Source organism: Oryzias melastigma, linkage group LG10 (assembly GCF_002922805.2).
Source record: "Oryzias melastigma strain HK-1 linkage group LG10, ASM292280v2, whole genome shotgun sequence".
Lineage (NCBI taxonomy): Eukaryota > Metazoa > Chordata > Actinopteri > Beloniformes > Adrianichthyidae > Oryzias > Oryzias melastigma.
The window spans coordinates 7284692-7304090 of NC_050521.1; the positions used below are offsets into that span (position 1 = coordinate 7284692).

General features: G+C 40.9%; 3 protein-coding genes across 9 annotated transcripts in view; 1 reads left to right on the forward strand and 2 right to left on the reverse strand.

Moving 5' to 3' along the window:
- Positions 1-5327, reverse strand: part of LOC112153041 (BEN domain-containing protein 4) — a 7393-nt gene extending 2066 nt beyond the window's left edge. Inside the window, exons 1-2 of the mRNA XM_024282920.2 lie at positions 4625-5327; positions 1164-1739 (exon numbers count right to left, since the gene is read on the reverse strand). Of these exons, the coding sequence (XP_024138688.1) occupies positions 1164-1739; positions 4625-5024 (976 nt within the window). The 5' untranslated portion in view covers positions 5025-5327. The remainder of the gene's footprint in view (positions 1-1163; positions 1740-4624) is intronic.
- Positions 5328-5906: 579 nt separating this feature from the next.
- shisa3 (shisa family member 3) lies at positions 5907-13411 on the forward strand. Its single transcript, XM_024282924.2, has 2 exons — positions 5907-7557; positions 12309-13411. Exons 1-2 carry the CDS (start codon positions 7287-7289, stop codon positions 12839-12841), a joined length of 804 nt encoding a protein of 267 aa, XP_024138692.1. The 5' UTR covers positions 5907-7286; the 3' UTR covers positions 12842-13411.
- Positions 13412-17235: 3824 nt separating this feature from the next.
- The window catches only part of atp8a1 (ATPase phospholipid transporting 8A1), a 122804-nt gene continuing 120640 nt past the window's right edge, over positions 17236-19399 (reverse strand). For all 7 annotated transcript variants that reach the window (XM_024283096.2, XM_024283094.2, XM_024283095.2 and 4 more), the window contains one exon: positions 17236-19329. In XM_024283096.2, the coding sequence (XP_024138864.1) occupies positions 19232-19329 (98 nt within the window). In that variant the 3' untranslated portion in view covers positions 17236-19231. The remainder of the gene's footprint in view (positions 19330-19399) is intronic.

A 19399-nucleotide genomic window follows, 5' to 3' on the forward strand; every position in this document is an offset into this window, starting at 1 on the left:
GAATTTTTCCAGTTTTTTAGGTTCATTTGAAGTTTAGCTAATGTTTCAGTTTCATGCTAGCTATTTTGGCCAATTTAGGCTTTTTGTTGTTTTTAAGGCTATTTTGAAGTTTAGCTCGTGTTTCAGCTGCAAGCTAGCTGTTTTGGTTAACGTAGGCATTTTTTTTTCAGTTTTTTAGGCTAATTTGGCATTTAACTATTATTTTAGATGGCTATAAACATCGTTTTTAGCCATCAATTTTAGCATCTTCAGCTGTCAGAACTAGCATCTTCAACGGCCAAATTCAACTTACAGCATTCACACTAGCATTATTGCAGGAAATGCTATATACAGTATCTAGTTTTTAGTTAGTTTAAAGCTAATGATGGTTAAGATGTGTACTTTACATCCAGTTTGCGCATGACCCGATTAGTCGATCAATCGGAACAAATAATCGGTGATTAGTCGACTATTAAAATAATCGTTTGTGGCAGCACTAGTGTCAAGAAAATCTTTTACATTCAAGGTTATTTGTGTTTTAACAATATTAAGCTGTAAAATTGAAATCTGTGAACATCTCAGGGATGTAAACAGCATTTTTTTCGTTCTGTAATGATGAGTAGACGTAAATCTGTTCTCGTGCAACACCTGTGTGGATTCATATTCATGTTTCACCACCATCGCTCATTTTTATCTGCCAGAGGCTAATTTTACTACTAATATTTCATATTTAAAAGATTTAACACTTGGACTTTATAACCTTCATCCGAGAAGGATTTTTCAGTGACAATAAAACATCTTCTGTCCTGTAATCTTATTGGCTACTTTATGATATTGTATAAATCTTGTGAGGTGTCACCAGTGACACAAAATCTTTAACATACTTTAACTTTTTTAATTGTTAACACGATCAATGTAATGAATCGTGTTAACAATTAAAAATAAATCACAGAACATAAACAGTGAAACTCCAGTGTTAAAGGGAAAAAAAGACATCCATCACTTGAGAGGTCCACGACTGTTCCCAATAAAATATGTTTTTATTTTTTAGATGTTTGAGATTAGAACCACTTGTAGAATGGAGATTTCTTTAAAAACACAGAATGAATGGACCTCTGAGCATTGATGCTAAAATGACTGGATTCAGGGAGGGATAGAAGCCGTTAAAACCATCAGGCCCGTACCTGGAACGTTCTCCAGTTTGCTCCGGAGCTCCTCGTTCTCCTGCTGTAGAGACAACACCTCCTGCTCCAGCTCCAGACATCGCGGACAGCAGCTCTCCTCCTCCTCCTCCTCCTCGGGCAGGGTGGATGACGGATGTCCGTAGGACTCCGAGGGAGTCGGGGAGCGCCATCCTCCCACGTTGGGTCTGGAGGGAGACACCCATAATCCAGGCTCTGCTGACGGACACAGCTCGTCCTCCAGATGAAGGTGCTGCTGCTGAGTGCCTGACAGCAAGTAGTTGTGCAGGGAGTCTGTGAAGATGCGAAGCACGGCGGAGGTCTGCTGCTGGTTTAGATGGCTTTGTTGGGCCTCCTCGTCAGGGTCTGTCGTGGAAGAACTCTCCTCAAATTTGAGCTGCCCTTGTGAGGAGCAGTGAAGCCCCTGAGGGTCTCCTCGCCCTTCTTCCAGCTTGATGCTGGAGCTCAGACAGGAGGAAGAGGAGGAAGAGGAGGAGGGCTCCAGGAGGCGACCGTTGTTGAGGAGGCTGAGGACGCGGCTACACTGCTGAGCAAAGGCATCCAGGATGAGGCGGTTCTCTGTGATGGAGAGAGGAGATCAGAGGATGGTTTAGTCAAGCTTTGTTTGTTCTGTGGTTCCAATTCAAATATCGAAGCATGTATAAAACAATAAATGAAATAAAAAAATAAATATTTTGTTTGTCAATGTTGATAAAATCTGCTGTTAAAACACCCAAAGCCAAGCGTCATGTATTGCAATTTGATGATAAATGTGATCAATACCATTTTAATTTATAACAAAAACTTTATTAGCATCCAGATACTGACAATCATTAGAAATCTGACAAAGATTAAAAAAAAAATCCCTTTATCCTGCGACAAAACAATAGAGACTTTCGGCCATATTCACAAAAAACGGACCAACTGCACTGAAGTGATGCATGGTGGGAAATGTGGGACTTGGAGTAACATTACAAAAGAAGGCAAGGAGGTAAATATAGAGACCCCTCAGGACCATAGTTGATTATAATTTTCTCAAATGTATGTACAAAGCACACAGTTTATAGTTACCCCACGATTTACAGGATACAATCAATTAAAGACAAAGTCATATTGACTTAAAAGGATATGAAACATTCAGAAAGCCAAGATTTAGAACAAAAGTGTTGGAGAGATCTGTATCAGTGTACGGTCCTAACATATGGAATAAACTGGACAAGGAAATTAAAGATACAAAAACAATCACTGCCTTTAAAAGTGTTATCAAGAGGGAGATGTAAGCAAATTTTAGAGATAATGTGTTAAAAATAAAACATGTAGTTGGTGGACCTAGTGTTGGTAAACAGGATTAAATGAGGGTTGTGTAGACAACTTTTTATGTAAATGTGTATGCATTTTTGTTTATATGTCCTTAATATTTATATAAAAGATCATTTTCATTTTCCTTGTTTGATATATTTTTGATTTAATTTAGTTAATTTATCAATAGGGGCAGGAAATAGAAGTGTTCTGTCTACTCCTTTTTGTTTATTAACTGTTTTATGTTTATTTTGTATAATTTTAATGATGTGTACCGTTACTAAACGAAATAATATATATATATATATATATATATATATAAGTGTCTTCATCTTTGTTCACACCAGCCTCTGCAACATGCATTCAAGTGGCCACTTCCAATGAAAAGTCTATGTAAACGCACGTGAAAACTAAATTCTCACATTTTCAGAGCTCTACGGGCAAAACACATGGCTACTGAAGATATGTTAAAGGTCAAACCAGGTCAGTCTTGAACCAATCAGGGACTTGGATTTGTTAGTGACGTATTTATGACGTCGCTTTTCATTGACAGAAGTGTCGACTGTTTAAAAATTGATGTTGAAAAATTTAGTAATCGCAGTTTGTGCCCGAACAGAATTTTACGCCACCGAATCTTTCACCGATCAGAGTAGAACTGTGAAAGAAAAGGTCTGGAGCAAGATTAGCACCACTTTGACATATTGTCAAGGGAATGAAAACTTGACACCAATTTAAAAAAAAAAAAAAAAAAATAGGAACACAGTTTATTAAATAAATGAAACCCCGTGTCCTGAAATGAAAGAAAAAAATAATATAAAAATATAATTTTATCCACATATAATGGTTAAAAAAAGACAAACCAAAAGGGAGTTGGAACCTTGGCCAAACATAAAATAAGTCATGGAGACTGGTGACGCAACCATGTTGACCATCCGAGTCAGCAGCTCCCTGCTAATGATTTCCTAACCAAAACTACCTTAAGAAAACAAATAAACAAAGCGTGCAAATCAAGACTACCAACCCCAAACTAAAAGAACAAAACCCAGCAGTCTGAGATCGCCGAGGACATAAAAGGGTAAAAAACAACAAAACTGACTTAAATAGACAGTCCATTGTAAGGTGGGTTATACGGGAGAGAAAAGGAACAGCCCTCGGATCCAGAGCGTGTTCTCGAAATGCCGGCGTGATTATGTTGATGTATTCAGATGTCAATAAACTGTAAGGTCACGGTGGCAGCTGTGACAGAGACCGTCTGCTCCGTCGTCGTGCAGGGACAAACCTTGGCACGTCTGAATGAAATGATCTCACGCTCCTCCATGTAATGATCATCAATCCTCCAGCTGCACATGCAAACAGGCGGAGGGGAAAAAAATGAGCAGCGCGATAGTTCCTGCCTTTCCTCTCGCTCAAACGTGTCTATCAGCCCGCTGCAGATGTGCTGGATTTATTATGTGTGCGTTTACCAGTTCACTTATCTGATATCGCCCAGCACCGCCCTCCCTCCTCCCCGGATGTGGCACTGAGAGCTGAGAGCCTCATAAAATTTCATTAAAAACAACACGGCTGGCAGAGGCAAATTTATGAGGCCCATTTGTTTTAATCACAACTCTTTGGAAGGCTGATTGGACTGTTTGTGTGCTGCTCCTGTGAAGGGGAGATACTGACTTGAAGGTTCTGCAGATTAAAAAATAAAACCCACATGTGTCTTTTCTTGCATGAAGAAGCGCCGCAACTAAGTGGAACTAAATTTTGCATCGTTTGAAATAAACTTACTTAAGAAAAGTCACGATTCAATAAAAAAAGAAGTCCCGGATTGATAAAGAAAAGCATCTTCTGCTTTTAATTTAGGAGCTGTCAGAGTTTGAGTATAAATGCTGGTTCCTGTGGGCCCGCCCTCCACATGGGGAACACATTTCTTCCTGTTCTGGCCTCTAATGAACAGCAGCTGAGGAGAAATTAAAAAAAAGCACCAGTAGGGAACAATATGTTTTATCTGGAAGATGGTGAGGGTCCCTGCTGGCCACACACGTGCACAAATGTGAGTGTCATTCTCCCCACATGCGTTAGGAGCATATCCATCACTGCTGTTGACATGGAAACGTGGGGGGAAACTTAAATGTGAGGAAAACAAAAGGTGAGAGGAGCTGTAGGAGTTTGGAACCCACCTGTGCTGATGCCGTACGTGCAGTCTGGAGAGAAACGAGGCTCTGCTGCTGCTGAGAGCCGCCGCTGGTGCTGATGCTGCTGATGCTGGGGACCGAAGGATGCTGTGGATGTCGGGACTCTGCTGCTGGGCCTGACCTCACTTCCGAGACGATGCTGCTGCTGACTGCTGCTGATAGGTTGCTGCGCCAGACGCTGCTGGAAGGGATGAGGCTGCTCCGGGTGGAAACTGAAGTGATGCCCGTCGCCGAACACAGCCAGCACGGCGGAGCGCTCGGAGCGCGGCTTGCCCGCTGAGCGCTTGCTTTGGAAGGGTTTCAGGGCGCTGAACGGAGCCCGCTGCTGGCGGCACATCTTCGGCGCGCAAGGCCCCTCGTCGGCGGGCTGCAGATCTCCATCCATTCCCGGTCAGGCGGCTGTGGAGAAGCGGGCTGGAGTGACAGACAGCTGATGAGCGGCGGATCCGGTCGTCACCGTCTGGCTCGGTTTCCCGGTGCGCGTAAAGGGCGGACCGCGTTACTGACAGGGCGCAGCTCCAATCCCCAGTCGGGGGCGCAGACAGAGCGACTCCTCCAGAGGGAAATGCAGGCGGGACTTCTCCTCCCGGAGAACAACGGGGCGCTGCAGCCTCACAGAAACACAACAGTGATGGATGGAAAGAAAAAAATAATAACGGAAGCAGTTTTTCACCTCAAATTTGAAGTTCAGACCCCAAAGAAGGAAAAACCTTTGAAAGAAAACGTTAAATGTAACTTTTTGGAGGGTTAATTTAAATAATGTAAAAAAAAATGTTTTTTCATGATAATTAACCATCTTTTCATGGCAGCACGTTCCTTTGCAAATTTTATTTTATTTTAATAAAAAAATGTAATAATATAATTTCACAGCATCTGTGGAGAAGGAAAGATCTCCAGTGTTTTTTAGGAACAAAAGTTTGCATTACCACAAGGGGGCGCTAACTCTATAGCTTTTAAAGCAGCAGATTGTTTTTTTAAATCAACAACCTGCTGCTAAATTCAGGTCAAATCTGACTGATGCTCAGATTCAGGATCAGACACCTTAAAAACCGAAATAAATTAGGATTATTAATGAAAAAATATATACATTTTATTACTTTTCAGTCAATACTCTGAATTTGATGCTCTTCAAGCTATCTGGTTTCTAAAAAACATAACTAAAAAAGAACATTTCTACACATTAAATCTATCAACCTCTCAAAAATTCCCCAAAAAGATTAGAAATATATTATGTGAATGCTTTTCAGCATTCATACTATAGATTGTCCTGCCCCTTTCCGTTTTTTCGGCATGTAAAAACTCAATCACACTTTCAGGGATTTCAGTCACTGGGTATGAAATGTTCAGCTCGTTCAGAACATTACTGCTCGTGCTTTTTGTATTTATAAACCTTATAGTTTTCTGTTAGTGTGCAGTTCAACTTGTTTGTTTATTTTCTACGAGGTTGAAAATTTTGGCTAAAATTAGTCACATTGGTAGGAATATGGAGGATCATATGGCATGAGGAGGATAAGAGATCAATATATTTCTAAGTTTTCCCTCTTCTTCTTCTTCTCAACAACAATAAATATAATTTTTGCATATAACAGAGTTGAAAGGCTGACCTTTAGAAATAATGAAATATTGGCAAGAAAGTATAAGCAAACACTTACCTTTGTTACTGAGTGAATAGGAATACATATTTATTGATGTCAGTTCCTCAGAAGTTGGACTAAACCATTATTAATAAAAAAAGGGGGAGGGTTGATCAAAACTAAAAGTCATGGTAAAATTGTGCCCCTTTTAAAATAATTTGTGTATTTTTCTCATATTTTCATTTAGGTGAAAGTAGAGAAATAATTGACAACATTAGTATAAACAGGTTTGTTAATATTTGCTTTATATTTAATGAAAAGTAGTTTTAGTGAGTGACGGCATGCTCATCTGGCAGAACGCGACACTTCAGCTTCCAAATATAATAATCAAAATATGTGACTTATAGGATATTACAGGCACTAATCTTTCTCTTGTTTTAAAATGCATTTTGTGGGTTAAAAATGAGGTAAAGCTGTGGGACACACTACAATCACCCAATTAAAGAATATGTCTTTGTTTTTTTTTGGTTTGGAATTGAGGACAGGGGCCCCAAATATGAGACCATGGTTGTTTTTAGGACAACAAGACACACAAATGGACCACAAGACATGAAAAATGAAAAGAAAGATTCAACCAGGTGTTACATCTGCTGCAAACAGGGTGGAAACAGTAAAAAGGTCATGACAAGACTGAGTAAAAGAGAATGTAAACATGTCTCCAGATCCACCGTTACATCTGGTGTTACAAAGCGCGAGGACGCGCACGTTGTATGGTGGGGCTGTGCGTGCGCGCCTTCCCAGAGTTTAGGAGCAGATGTGTGGTGAGGGGATCTCAGTTTGAACACCGGCTCTGTGGCGCGCAGGAGATCTTCCTGCTGCGCTGCTGCCTCTTCTGAACGCGTCTGTCTGGATCTACATTTGCTTTTTGCTTCCGCAGCATCTCACACGTCTGGGTGCCCTGAAGATGAAGGTCACAGAAGTCTCCACGTGCAGCTTCAGCGCGCGGACCTGAGCTCGGACGGACGGGCTGGGAGCGCACAGCCGCCGGGAGGAGGCGCACAGCCGCAGCCGGGATGGAGCGCCTGCTGAACTGCCTGCTGCTGGGGTATCTGACCTGGAACCTGCGGATCTCTGACGCGCAGGGGGAGTACTGCCACGGCTGGCTGGACACCAGCGGGAATTATCACGAGGGCTTCCAGTGTCCCGAGGACTTTGACACGGCGGACGCCACCGTGTGCTGCGGCACCTGCGCGCTGCGCTACTGCTGCGCGGCCGCGGACGCGCGCCTGGATCAGGGCAGCTGCACCAACGACAGGGAGGTGGACGACACCGAGTTTGCAGCGCGTGAGTTTGAAAAAGTTCTGGAGAATCGTTGAAAACTTTTACCTCACAGAGAAGTCAATCTGCGTAAAATAGTTTCAGAAAAACAACTTTTTCCACTTTAAACTGAAGATTTAACAGGTGGAAATTAATAAATGCTGGCAAACATGGAAAGGTCAGAGGTCACTGGTTAGTTCCAAGTGTCTAATAATCACCCCAAGTCTTTTAACTCAAGTAATTTTTGAAATAATTCTAAATTCAACCTTCATATTCTCTCATTTCAAATCCAGTTTCTGTCATTTTACACTCAGAAACCCAAAGGGTTTGTGGAATCGAAGCGCACAGTTCAGTTTACACCCACTTTAATTTGGGCCTCAGAAAGCCTCATTTTACCTCGCCACACTCCAGATTGTTATCGCTGAAACAGGATCAGATCCTGGTGATCCGGCGTGTCCGTTTATCCTAGAGTTCTCCAAACAAACTCCCAGCTCCTCACACAGGTGGGCCTTTTGTGCCGCCTCACATAATGAATGAAGCACATTGGCGCTGACCGCTCGCTCATTATCAAACTACAGCTAATCAGAACATTTGGATTCAGTCCTGACACCTCCTAAATCCTGCTGCAGGATGTGAGGGTTCAGTCTGCCTGCGTTTATTCCAAATTTTATTATAAAAATATTTCTTGGGTGTTTTTTCTATTCAAAGTGACACTAAACTAAGGGATTAAAAGCTGAAATTTTATTATTTTGTTTGATTTTGGACAAACTGAAACACTAAAAAACAACATTTTCTATTTTTTAGCTGCTGTGTAGAGTGTTAGTTCTCAAATAAACATTTTTTTTTTCCATTATTGAGAATATGAATGCCACTATTTCATCTCAATTAAAGGTTATAGGGAGCACTATATGAGGCAACAATGCATTCTAAAGACAATTTTGTACAAAATGTGAACATTTTGCTCTTTTCTTGAAGGTTTCTCCTATAAACCAAAACACGGGGAAACTGAATTATTGCATCACTACTGCATACATTTGCATGTTTATGTTGAATTTTGTGCTAAAATCAATAGATTTAATTGTATTTTATTACATTACACCAGGCTTAGTGTTAAGCAAATTTAATATATATATATATATATTTTACAGTTTTTGTTCCCAACAGTGACCCAAAATCGAGGTTTGAACCAAAACGTGGAGAAAACAAATCGTTGCATGTGTAGCAGCAGCCAAATGATTAGTTTTTTCAGGAAGTCCTTGTTCTTTTTGTCTTTAGTTCATTTATATCTGAGTCAAAAACTCATCTGTCTAAATCATACAGTAATATTTGTGATTTTTGAAAACTCAGAACTTCAGCAAACTTTTAGGTAGAAAGATTATTATACATTTATTTATATTTATACTAACTTTTAGCAATTTGCTTTTATTTATCTGTATTTTTTGTTGTATTATTGCAGTTTAACCATCATAAAGAATTCAATGAGCTAATAAAGGATTTGTAGACATGGAACAGTTTGAGGTTTTAGCATTTCTCGTCCTTTTTAACATTATTTTTTTGTTCTATTCACCAAAATCTTTGAAGTTTCATTAGCTAAGTTAAAATGTATTTGCACCTTTTGCCTATAATAGACTTTTTACATCAGTCAGCTTTCTTGAAACTTTTTGGGATTTTAAGAAGACATTTTAATTTACTTAAAGAGTTAAATAAACTTGAGTATATCAGGTGAATGGCACTTAGAGGAATTCTTAGCAGGAAATGTCTTTGGTTCAGGGATAATACTAATCAAACATGTTGGTCTGGTATGAAGACTTCAGTCACATTTTAGTTTCACATGCTGAGACTTTCTTGTGAACAATATTAAACTGCTTACTCTTATTTTGTCAGCTGATAACATGGCTGTCAGATTTAAAAATAAAAGCTTTCTTTTACCAAACTTCCACACTGGGAATATTGAAGCACAAACTGCATGTTTTATTGTCTCCCCAAGTTATTTAAAGTCGTTTAATTACCATTTTTGTATTGAAAAAAATATCAATAAGTTTTAAAGACTTGGATTTTGTTCCACAGACTTGAGACTTGGACATGTAAGCATTTCTGGTAAGTTAGTGTTTTACCTCCAGCAGTCAGACTGTCTCACTTGAAATCACAGAGGATTGTGGGTATCCATTAGGGGTGGTATTGGCAAGAGTCTGGCGATATGATACGTATCGCGATACATGCATCATGATACGATGTAGTACTGCAACAAACGATTATTTTAATAGTCGACTAATCACAATTAGTTTTTCCAATTAGTCGACTATCTGTGCGCAAAGTGGATGTAAAGCACACATTTTAACCAGTATAAGCTTTAAACTAACTAAGAATAAAGACAATGAAGATGATAGTTTATTAAACTTTTAATGAATCGTGCAGCTTCTGTCCTTCATTAGTTTCTGGGATTAAAACAAGATTAAATCAAATGAGAGAGAGAGAGATAAGGAATATATCTTCCATCAAACTCATTTTGACAGGTGCTCCGCCCCTCAAAATGACGTCACAATTTAATATCAATTTATATATAAAGGGTATTTTGGGTCAAAGGTCACCTGTCAAAGTTTGATGGGAAGTATATTCCTGATCTCTCTAATGAGGTCAGCATTTTAAACAAGGAACTATTTTTCAGAAAAGATAAAGTTTTGGTCTCATTGACTCAAATAATGAAAAAAAGTGCATTTTTTGGTGCTGAACGCCCACAACTTTGTTTAACTTTACTACACTCTGACTTCATATAATGTAAAGTAACGACTATTACATTAGTCGTCGACTATTTTAATAGTTGATTAGTCGACTAATTGTTAGATGCGTATCCCGATACATCTCAAGAGTATCAGGCTATATGTCACTATTTTTTCTCATTATAACTTAATGACTGTCTGAATACTAATAGATTTTCCACAAGTTGCTTTTACCTATTTATGTTAATAGTGCTTTTCTTTTGGTAATTTAGGAAATATTTAAGGAAAACAAAACTTAGACTGGACTACATGTTAGCTTGTAAATAATTAATGAAATATCACCTTGTCAGTATTTTAAATCGATACAAGTATCGCGATATTTCACAGTATCAATATTTTCTTACACCCCTAGTGTCCATGTTTGTGTTTTTGTAAATTAGTTTCTTTAAAAAAAACCTTGACTCCTATTGATGCAAATAGGCAGCAAACCTCAGCCCTAAAATTTAGGATGAAAGCAAAAGTTGTATTTATTTATTTATTTTATAGCTGGAAATAGATTCAGGTGTGAAGGGGTCTTAGACCAGGACCAGTTTTTGTACAGTAAATTAAACTGTTGGATCACAAATCTTTTTTGTAAAATTGTAACCATCAGACCCTTTTAGGGTATTTTACAAAGCCCAGTTCTGTTGAAGACCCTCTCCAATCACCTTTTGATCTATTTTAAAAATGTTACTAGCTGTCTTTTAATAACGATTCTGTCATTTTTAGCCCAAATCAAAAACCTGTGTTGTTTTCTAGGACATAGTTTCCCCCACAACTCAGTAGGAATTCACCTCTGAGTTGTGGGGGAAACTTTTGGTCCCATCATCCCTTGGTTTACACTCTCTCCCGCTAGCTTACAGCCCCTCACACCCCAAACCTGACATTAGCGGGGCAACATAAAATGGCGATCAATATTGGAGCAATGACGAGGAAAATGAAGACGTACATGGATCTGTTTGTCTGCAAGTGGATGCGTCAGAGCTTGTGGTTTTTTGTTGGAGCCTCTACGTCACAAATATGATTGTTTTCAAACAACATTTTTTCCTCTGCTCCTGATTTACACAAATTTAAATACAAAATAATTCACTCCTAATGTTAATTTTGTTTCTCCATCATCAAAAAAATATCTCAAAAACATATTAAAAACACAATTTAATCACACACCTTTCTATACAGTTACCATTTGAACTTTTTACAAACAAGTCTTCTAAATCAGTGGTTTTAATAAAGCATTTTACTAAAACTTATGTTTCTGTTTTTAGGCTGTAGAAGACATCGGATCCAATAAATAGACGTTTAGGCGACTGAATCAATCTGCTTTAATAGTAAATGACTGACTTTGTCATCAGGTTTATCAGTGTGGTTCCATCATAACAGATGAAGTCATCCATGTGTCGCTCCGGGCTTCACGCCACAGTTCTGTGTGTGTTTTGCAGTCAGGACTGCAACTGCTAAGTGTTATGGGAAATCATTGAAGAGAGCACGCCGTTAACAGAGAAAAACCTGCTGAGGCATCGCATGACATTAATACCGCATGTGTTGAAAGTCCATTTTCTGCATAAGCAGAGCCGCTCCACTCAGAACAGATGTTGGGTTTATGTCAGGGGTCTGTGGAGCCACTTGTGGCTCTTTTACCTCTCCATAGTGGCTTTCTGGCTAAAGAAGAATGAAATAATTCTATATTGTTCAAGTAAGGGTTACTAAATTAGGATTTATTCAATTTAGATTTGTTCTGTCACAGAAATGTATAAACTGGCACTAGTAATCTTTTATTTTGAAAGGAAATCATACGAGCTTCTGTCAAATGTAAAAAATAATTGAGAAAATTCTAGTTTTTTATATTTCTGATTTTATTCATGCCAAAAAAGAGGCACAATTGTTATTTATTATTAAAAAATAAATAGTTACAATACAAGTTGATTAATAGAAAACAAGCCCAAATGGCTCTTTTATTGTGAAAGGTTGCAGACCCCTGGTTTAGGTGGAATAACTGACGTGTCTGTGTTTGTTCCCCCACAGAACCCGTCTATGTTCCCTTCCTGATGGTGGGCAGCATCTTCGTGGCCTTCGTGGTGGTGGGCTCGCTGGTGGCCGTGTACTGCTGCACCTGCCTGCGGCCCAAGCAGCCCACCCCCCAGCCCATCCGCTTCTCGCTGCGCAGCTGCCAGGGCGAGACCATCCCCATGATCCTCACCGCCGCGCCGCAGAGCCTGCGGGCGCCCTCGCGGCAGTCCAGCACGGCCACCACCAGCTCCAGTTCTGCCGGGGGGAGCAGCTCCATGAGGAGGTTTTCCCTGGGGGGCCAGGGTCCGCAGCAGCAGCACGGCTGCCTGGTGACGGCCGCCGTCTCCTCCCCGGCCTCCACTCCCTCTCCACAAACTCTGCCCCCTCCGCCCCCTCCGCCGTACACGTCCCCGCCCGCACAGCACCCACTGCCCCCCCCTCACAGCAGTCAGAGCGCCGGCTTCCTCCTGCCTCAGCAGTACTTCTTCCCCCTGCAGCCGGACGCTTTCACGGCCTCCAAGGGCTTCGCAGACTTTGGACAGAGCTGACAGGAGACCCACAGAGGAAACGGACTCGGCCCGGCTGAGCCCAGGATGGGGGGGAAATGACGGCAAAACTCACTCCGATTTTATGCACTTTTATCGTGAAAAAATTATTTTTTTGGTCATTTTTTTGAAGATGGAAGCTCAAGTTTCTTAACTCCGTTGCGGATGTTTTGTGTTTTCTACTAAGACAAGGGAAACCAGGAAGTTGTGTTTTCTCGACAATCAGGCTGAAGCTACACACACCGGGCATGGTCAAGGAACGCACTGAAGCGGGTTTAGGATTCAGAGTTCACACTGGACTGTCACTGTAATGTTGAAACGGTGTAAATCTGGTGAATAGGGCTCTCTTACAGCTCTATTCTATTGTGTCATGTGATTCAGACAATTATTAATTTCTCCTCAGTGATCAATTCTCAACCGCTTGGCACTTCCATAAATTAAAAAGGATTCCATCCATGTAGTGCTGCCACAAATGATTATTTTAATAATCGATTAATCCCAGATTATTTTTTTTCCGATTAGTCGACTAATCAGATCATGTGCAACTGGATGTAAAGCACACATGTTAACCACGATTAGCTTTAAACTAACTAAAAATAAAGACACAGGTGGTTTATTCAACTTTTAATGAATCTGTCCTTCATTAGCTTCTGGCATTAAAACAAGATTAACCCTTAAACACCGGAGCTCCAGTGTTTCTATTCTTTGATCTACTGTAACTTTTCACCCGTTAACATGATAATTCCAGTCGATTCTGAAGGAGAACCGACTGGAATTACATTGATCGTGTTGAAAAGTTACAGGACGGTAAGGATTTTGTGTTTAAGCGACAAAGGCGACGCCTCAGGTGTTAAAGTTTTAAATTAAATTAGGTTAGCACCTGAAACAAGGATCTATTTTTCAAAAAAAGAAAGTTTTGGTCTCACTGATTCAAAACTCACAACTTTGTTCAACTTTACTACACTCAGACTCCAAACAATATAAAGTATCGGCTATTTTAATAGTCGATTAGTCGACTAATCGTGACAGCCCTACATATATACAGCACTACAAAATCCAAGTTCCTGATTGGTTAAACTTCAGCCCATTTAGACTTTTGTTCAAAGGACGAAAGTCTGAGTACAGACTTAAAAACTTGAGTTTTTCTTGCAAGCGGACGTATTTCCAAGCCCGGTGTGAACACAGCATGAAAGTAGACTTTTTCTTTGTGAGGACTTCTGTGAAATGTACAGCAAAGATTTCCTAACTCACAGCAAATAAAAGCTGTTTCTGGTGACTTGTGCGGTCTGTTATGTTCAGAGCAAACGTAGGATCCACAGGAGGAAACCGGAGCGGCAGCGTCAGGCTTCACGGCAGGAATGCGGCGCTGAGATCGGCCATTGTCAGTGTTCAATGAGCATGGCATGGTCACAGTGTTAAAACCAACTGGCCCCTGGAACAGAGGTTTAGGTTGCAGCAAGCAGGTATGGTAGCGTCTCCACAAAGGCCGCTCTGTTCCCCGGTTACCTGACTGTGAAATGGAGCTGGCGATGGCGAGCTTCTGCTGCCATGAAGTCAGAGCTCTTATCACACAAGGCAGCGCGGCAGACTCCCACGTTCACATCCCGGGTCTTGTTTATATTTGTGCTCGTCGTGTTGAATTTCAGGAGAACATTTTACTTTCCCTAAACTTCAAATCTAATTTTGAATGTTTTTTTTTTTTTGGATTATCTTCCAATCCAAGCCTCTCATCATCCCCCCTAAATCAGTGTTTTATCTGAAATCAGTGGTCTGGGTAGAGTCGACTTCTTTTTTCTTTCCGCGAGAGTCTTTTGTTTTCTCAGTAAATGGGATCAAGAACACATTATAATTAGAATTCTTTAGATTTCCATGTAATGGCATCCTGTTGTTTGCAATTGTGGTCATTTGTGCCCCACTAATGTGGTCTACAGTCCTGGGAAACAATGTCTCTGCCACCACGGCTAGGAACTGCGGCAATCATTCATCCCAACCGTGTCTGCAGAAGAAAAAAAGCAGAGACTTCTGACATCTTTCTGTTGTGGTTCAGCTTTAAATATCTGAGGGAGTCACGGGACATCAAGAATGACCTAACGCAGTAAACAGCAATCATTTTCAAATGACCTCGACTTGGGGTTTGTTTGGCTCAACTGTAATCAGATACACCAAGTCCTCTTTGTCGTGGTCTTGAATGGAAGTCACTCATAAGGTGTTTGTTGAAGTAATAAATCACAATGTGCCACAGTGGCTACCAAATACAGCTGAGAGAATGTGGATATTTAAATTTGATTTTCCTCTTGATTCTTACTTTCGCTTGTGAAATTCTCTTAAAGATCCACTCAGAAGAAAATTGTGTTTTTCTAACACGTTCTTGGACGATGGGGGACATATACAGCACTTCAATGCCTTAATTAATATAATATAAATATTTAAAAAAATCACAGCAACTTGTATGGATTAATTCTTGCTTCTTAATCAGGTCAAAGGTGCTTTGAGAGGTACAGGGTGCTCTGTCGAATTGTTTGGTTGGGTGTTAATGCGAATACGCTAACGCGGCTAACGTGTAGCGGTATCAGATTGTGTTTTCTTTAGCTGTAGCTAACAAGGTTGGGAGTTAACGTAGGCGGAGTAAAGTCAGTGGTATCAGTCTGTTTTTAAAGTGTTGCAAACAAGGTTGGGAGTTACACGTATTGTGAATATGATACGTGTAACTTGCAAGGTTGGGAGTTAGCATAGCCATATTAGCCTTTGTTTTAGTGGCATCAGTCTGTTTTTCCAAGGGTTGAAAACAGGTATTGTGAATAATTTAATGTGGCTAGGATGTAGCAGTGCCAGATTGTGTTTTTATTGTTACTAACAAGGTTAGGAGTAAACATACAGTAAATGTTTGTTTTAGTAATATCAGTCTGTTTCTATAAGTGTTGAAAACAAGGTTGAGCGTTACACATATTGTGAATACGCTAATAAGGCTAACACTACAAACGTGTAGTGGTGTCAGATTGCGTTTTTTTTTTTTTTACATGTTTGGAACAAGGTTGGGGAGTTAGTATGGTCATAGTAATCTTTGTTTTTGCGATATCAGTCTGTTTTTTAAGTGTTGCAAACAAGGTTGAGAGTTGCGCATATTGTGAATACGCTAATGTGGCTAACGCATTACAATCAAGTTCTAAAGTTATTATGAACACAGTTAGTAAAGGCTGACTGACAAACTTATTTCTAGCTCTCGTCTCGCTTATAGTTTGGTGGGCCTTACATATGACATCATTTTGAATATAGACAAGAGGTCTGCAACCTGCAGCTCCAGATCCACATGTTCTCTTTTATCTCTCCATGGTGGCTCCTTGGCCAAACATAAAATAAGTCAGGGAGACTGCATCTCCTTGCCAATGGCTGCCTAACCAAAACTAACTGAAGAAAACAAATAAACAAAGCCCCAAAACTGAGACTACCAACTAAAATAACAAAACCCAGCAGAGTAAGACTGCTCAGGACAAGGAGGGAAAAAAACATAAATAAGTACAAGAAAAATAAAATATTTTTTAAAAGTAATGATTATTTAATTAGCATGTATTTAATTTAGATTAGTTAAATGTATAAATTGATGGCTGAGGTTTACATAGATGATAAACTATGTAGGTTTTTACATCTCTGTTTACCTGAAGACGTCTTGTTTGCTCAACTCTACCTCCAGAATGAACAGATTTTATATACAAAACTTTGGTAAAAGGTTTAATCTTTAATGAGTTAAAAGCACATATTATCTTGTCCGGCGCAACATTGGTTACTAGCTGTCCAGATACTATTTGGCACAGAGAATCTTTTAATTTGAAAACTAGAACGAATTTCTGATAAACTACTGCCGCTCTACTGGAACTATGTCCTAAAGAAAATGACACAGGTTTTTGGATTTCTGCCTAAAACGGCATAATCATAACTATAAGACCACTAGATGAAAAGATGATTGGAGTGGGACTTAAAGGTGAATATGTAGGATGTTCTCTGTTAATCATTGATAATTGGTCCACAGAGCTCATGTGTGCAGCAGTGTCACCAGGTAGAGTGAACTTCAGTCTCCCGGCTTTTATGCCGCCGGCCCTGCAGTCACGTGGGGGCTGTTCCTCGTCACCCCGCCTTTAAAAGATGCCATCGCTGGTGTTTTTACAGCAAATACAGGCCGAGCCAGAGGCGGGCCTGCGAGGGGGGAGAGGTTAATTAGTCTGGAGGCTCATCTGTTACAGTCTGCGTGGGATCACATGAGTGAGCTCTAGACGTAGAAGGACAAACAAATGACAACAGTATTAGGAGCTGAGGTTTGTCAGGATTCAGATGGATCGCGTTTCCCGTTTCGGGGTCGTCGCTGTTCCAAATCTGCAGAGAGATCAGCAAAGACATTCACGCCGTTTCTCGTTGATTGAAGAGTTTATTTCAGTAGTCCCTCATGGCGGTAATAGACAACACCTATAAGTTTGCAGTCCCAACATGCAGAAAAATCACTGAACAGAATGATGGCAGAAGAAGCCACAGGTTAAAAAGTAAAAAGGTGCATTTTTCGTTCCTTGTTTGTGAACTCTGGAGGGAAATGAACACTTTCTGAAACGCTTTGTGGTTTCCATTCATGCAGGCCACCTTCACAGTCAACAACAGTCCCAGCCGTCCGCCTCGACGGCGTGCAACATTCAGCTGGCTGGAAAATTCCAGACAAAAATGACTATAAATTAATCTTTTACACTAAAGACGAGCAGAGAAGGAAAAAATATGCAGAGAAACACGGCTTAAATGAAAAAAAAAGTTTCAACCTCTTTAGAAACTAGACCATTACAGGTGTACAGGACTGGAAAGGTACATCGAGTGCATTGTGCAACATCCGGTGTCAAAGCGTCAGAGGTGCTGCAGTCGGACTGCACACCCACGCCGCCATGCATCAGCCCACAGCAGAACAACACAGGTATACCTGGAGCCATGCAGACAAACAACTGGAATACAGTGGAGACAACACACACACACAATCCCTCACACAAACACACAGTAAAAAGAACACCAGGACAACCTCCCAGGATCGCATAGAAGACACAAGCATGCATACAAGAAGTTACTCACACTCACACACACACTTGCACATGCAGACTACAAACAGACAAACTCCTGATCTCCCATAGGGAGAAGAAAGCGATCACACGGACACTCATTTATAAATAAACCAAGCCGTAACATTAGGAATATTAAGAATAACTAGACATTTAAGAACGCTGCGTCTTCGTCAGATCTGCTCCCTCCTGCACCCTGATCCGAGGAAGGAAACTGAAACGGTTCGTTACAAAGCCGGTCGATGCAAAAGTCAGACGTCTCCAATATAAAAATACAAATCCACAAAATAACTTTAGACATAAAGTAGTTTGTCATACTGTTCTGGAGCTTCCTGGCTAAGACTTTTCCTCCTCCGTTAAGCTAATGGCACTTATGTTAGAGTGACAAAGTCTCCATACAAAGAGAAGGAGCCTTCAGCTCCGGGGTTTGAACACTTTTCCAGTGCCAAAGTGTGTTTGGGGGACGGACGGACGGACGGACAGTGACTTCGTCTTCAGGCGTGTGCGGGAGTGTGTCAGCGTAAAGCACTAAACTACTCTTCTGTTCCTTCAGTTTCACGTAGGCACCGCTGTGATCGTGGAAACAGAAGCGATGTGTGGAATGCAATTCTAGCTGGAGAGCTGTACTTAAGAGGGGGGCACGGAGCGGGCGGGGCTACCGGGGGGCGGTGTGGGGGGGCTTAAAAACAGATAAAAACAAGAAAAGATATATACAACTTAGGAAGGAAAACAAAAGTCAAAGAGATCTGTTTTTTAAAAGGACGAAGGCATGAGCAAATCTAAGGCTTCACGAAAGAGATGCTGCTTCTTCAAGTGCAAACATGGAAATATTACAAACATTTGCTCTTCAGTGTTTTTCACGTCTGCAATAAACTTTACTGCATTTGGTTCAACGGTTTCCAAATTCACTAGTACTTGACTGATTGTTAGTACAACTGCTCTTTGGCAATCCTTCGGCTTATGTTTGAATTTGGAGTGTTTGGGTGAAAGGAGGTTTTGCGGCTCAGTGCTGAAGGTCCTCAAATCAAGGGGAAGGAGACATTCGCAGCGTGGAACTGAGCGAGGACAGTGAAGAACTTCAGACTAAGACTGTTAGACTGCACAGTGCTCATCATATCTGCTGGACACACGACGACGGCTGAGAGTGAACATGCTCAGGTTTCCTCCATGTTTGTTTTTTTTTTCTCGCGGTACATCCTGTGTCCCTCAGTGCTGGAGGTGCGTCCGCGCACCAATGCTTCAAACGACGTCGCCCCTGGAAACGGCAGCCGTGGCTCCGACGGGAGCGGCCGGGAAGCGGGAGGCCGGCAGCTCACCAGGTGTTGGTCCTCTGCTTGGTGGTGTCGTACGCTCTGATGACCTCGGACTGAGACACCACCCCGTTTTCATCCTGAGAGAAGGCGTAGCCGTCTGAAAATGAAGAGGGTTTGTTATCATCAAAGATGGCGTGAAGAGGAAAAAAAAGTTGAATCATTTTTTA

Bases quoted from the DNA above. Each gene is read 5' to 3' on its own strand.
- shisa3 (XM_024282924.2), top strand. From the start codon at position 7,287: ATGGAGCGCCTGCTGAACTGCCTGCTGCTGGGGTATCTGACCTGGAAC. The intron at 7,558-12,308 runs GTGAGTTTGAAA...GTTCCCCCACAG, and splicing joins CGACACCGAGTTTGCAGCGC to AACCCGTCTATGTTCCCTTC.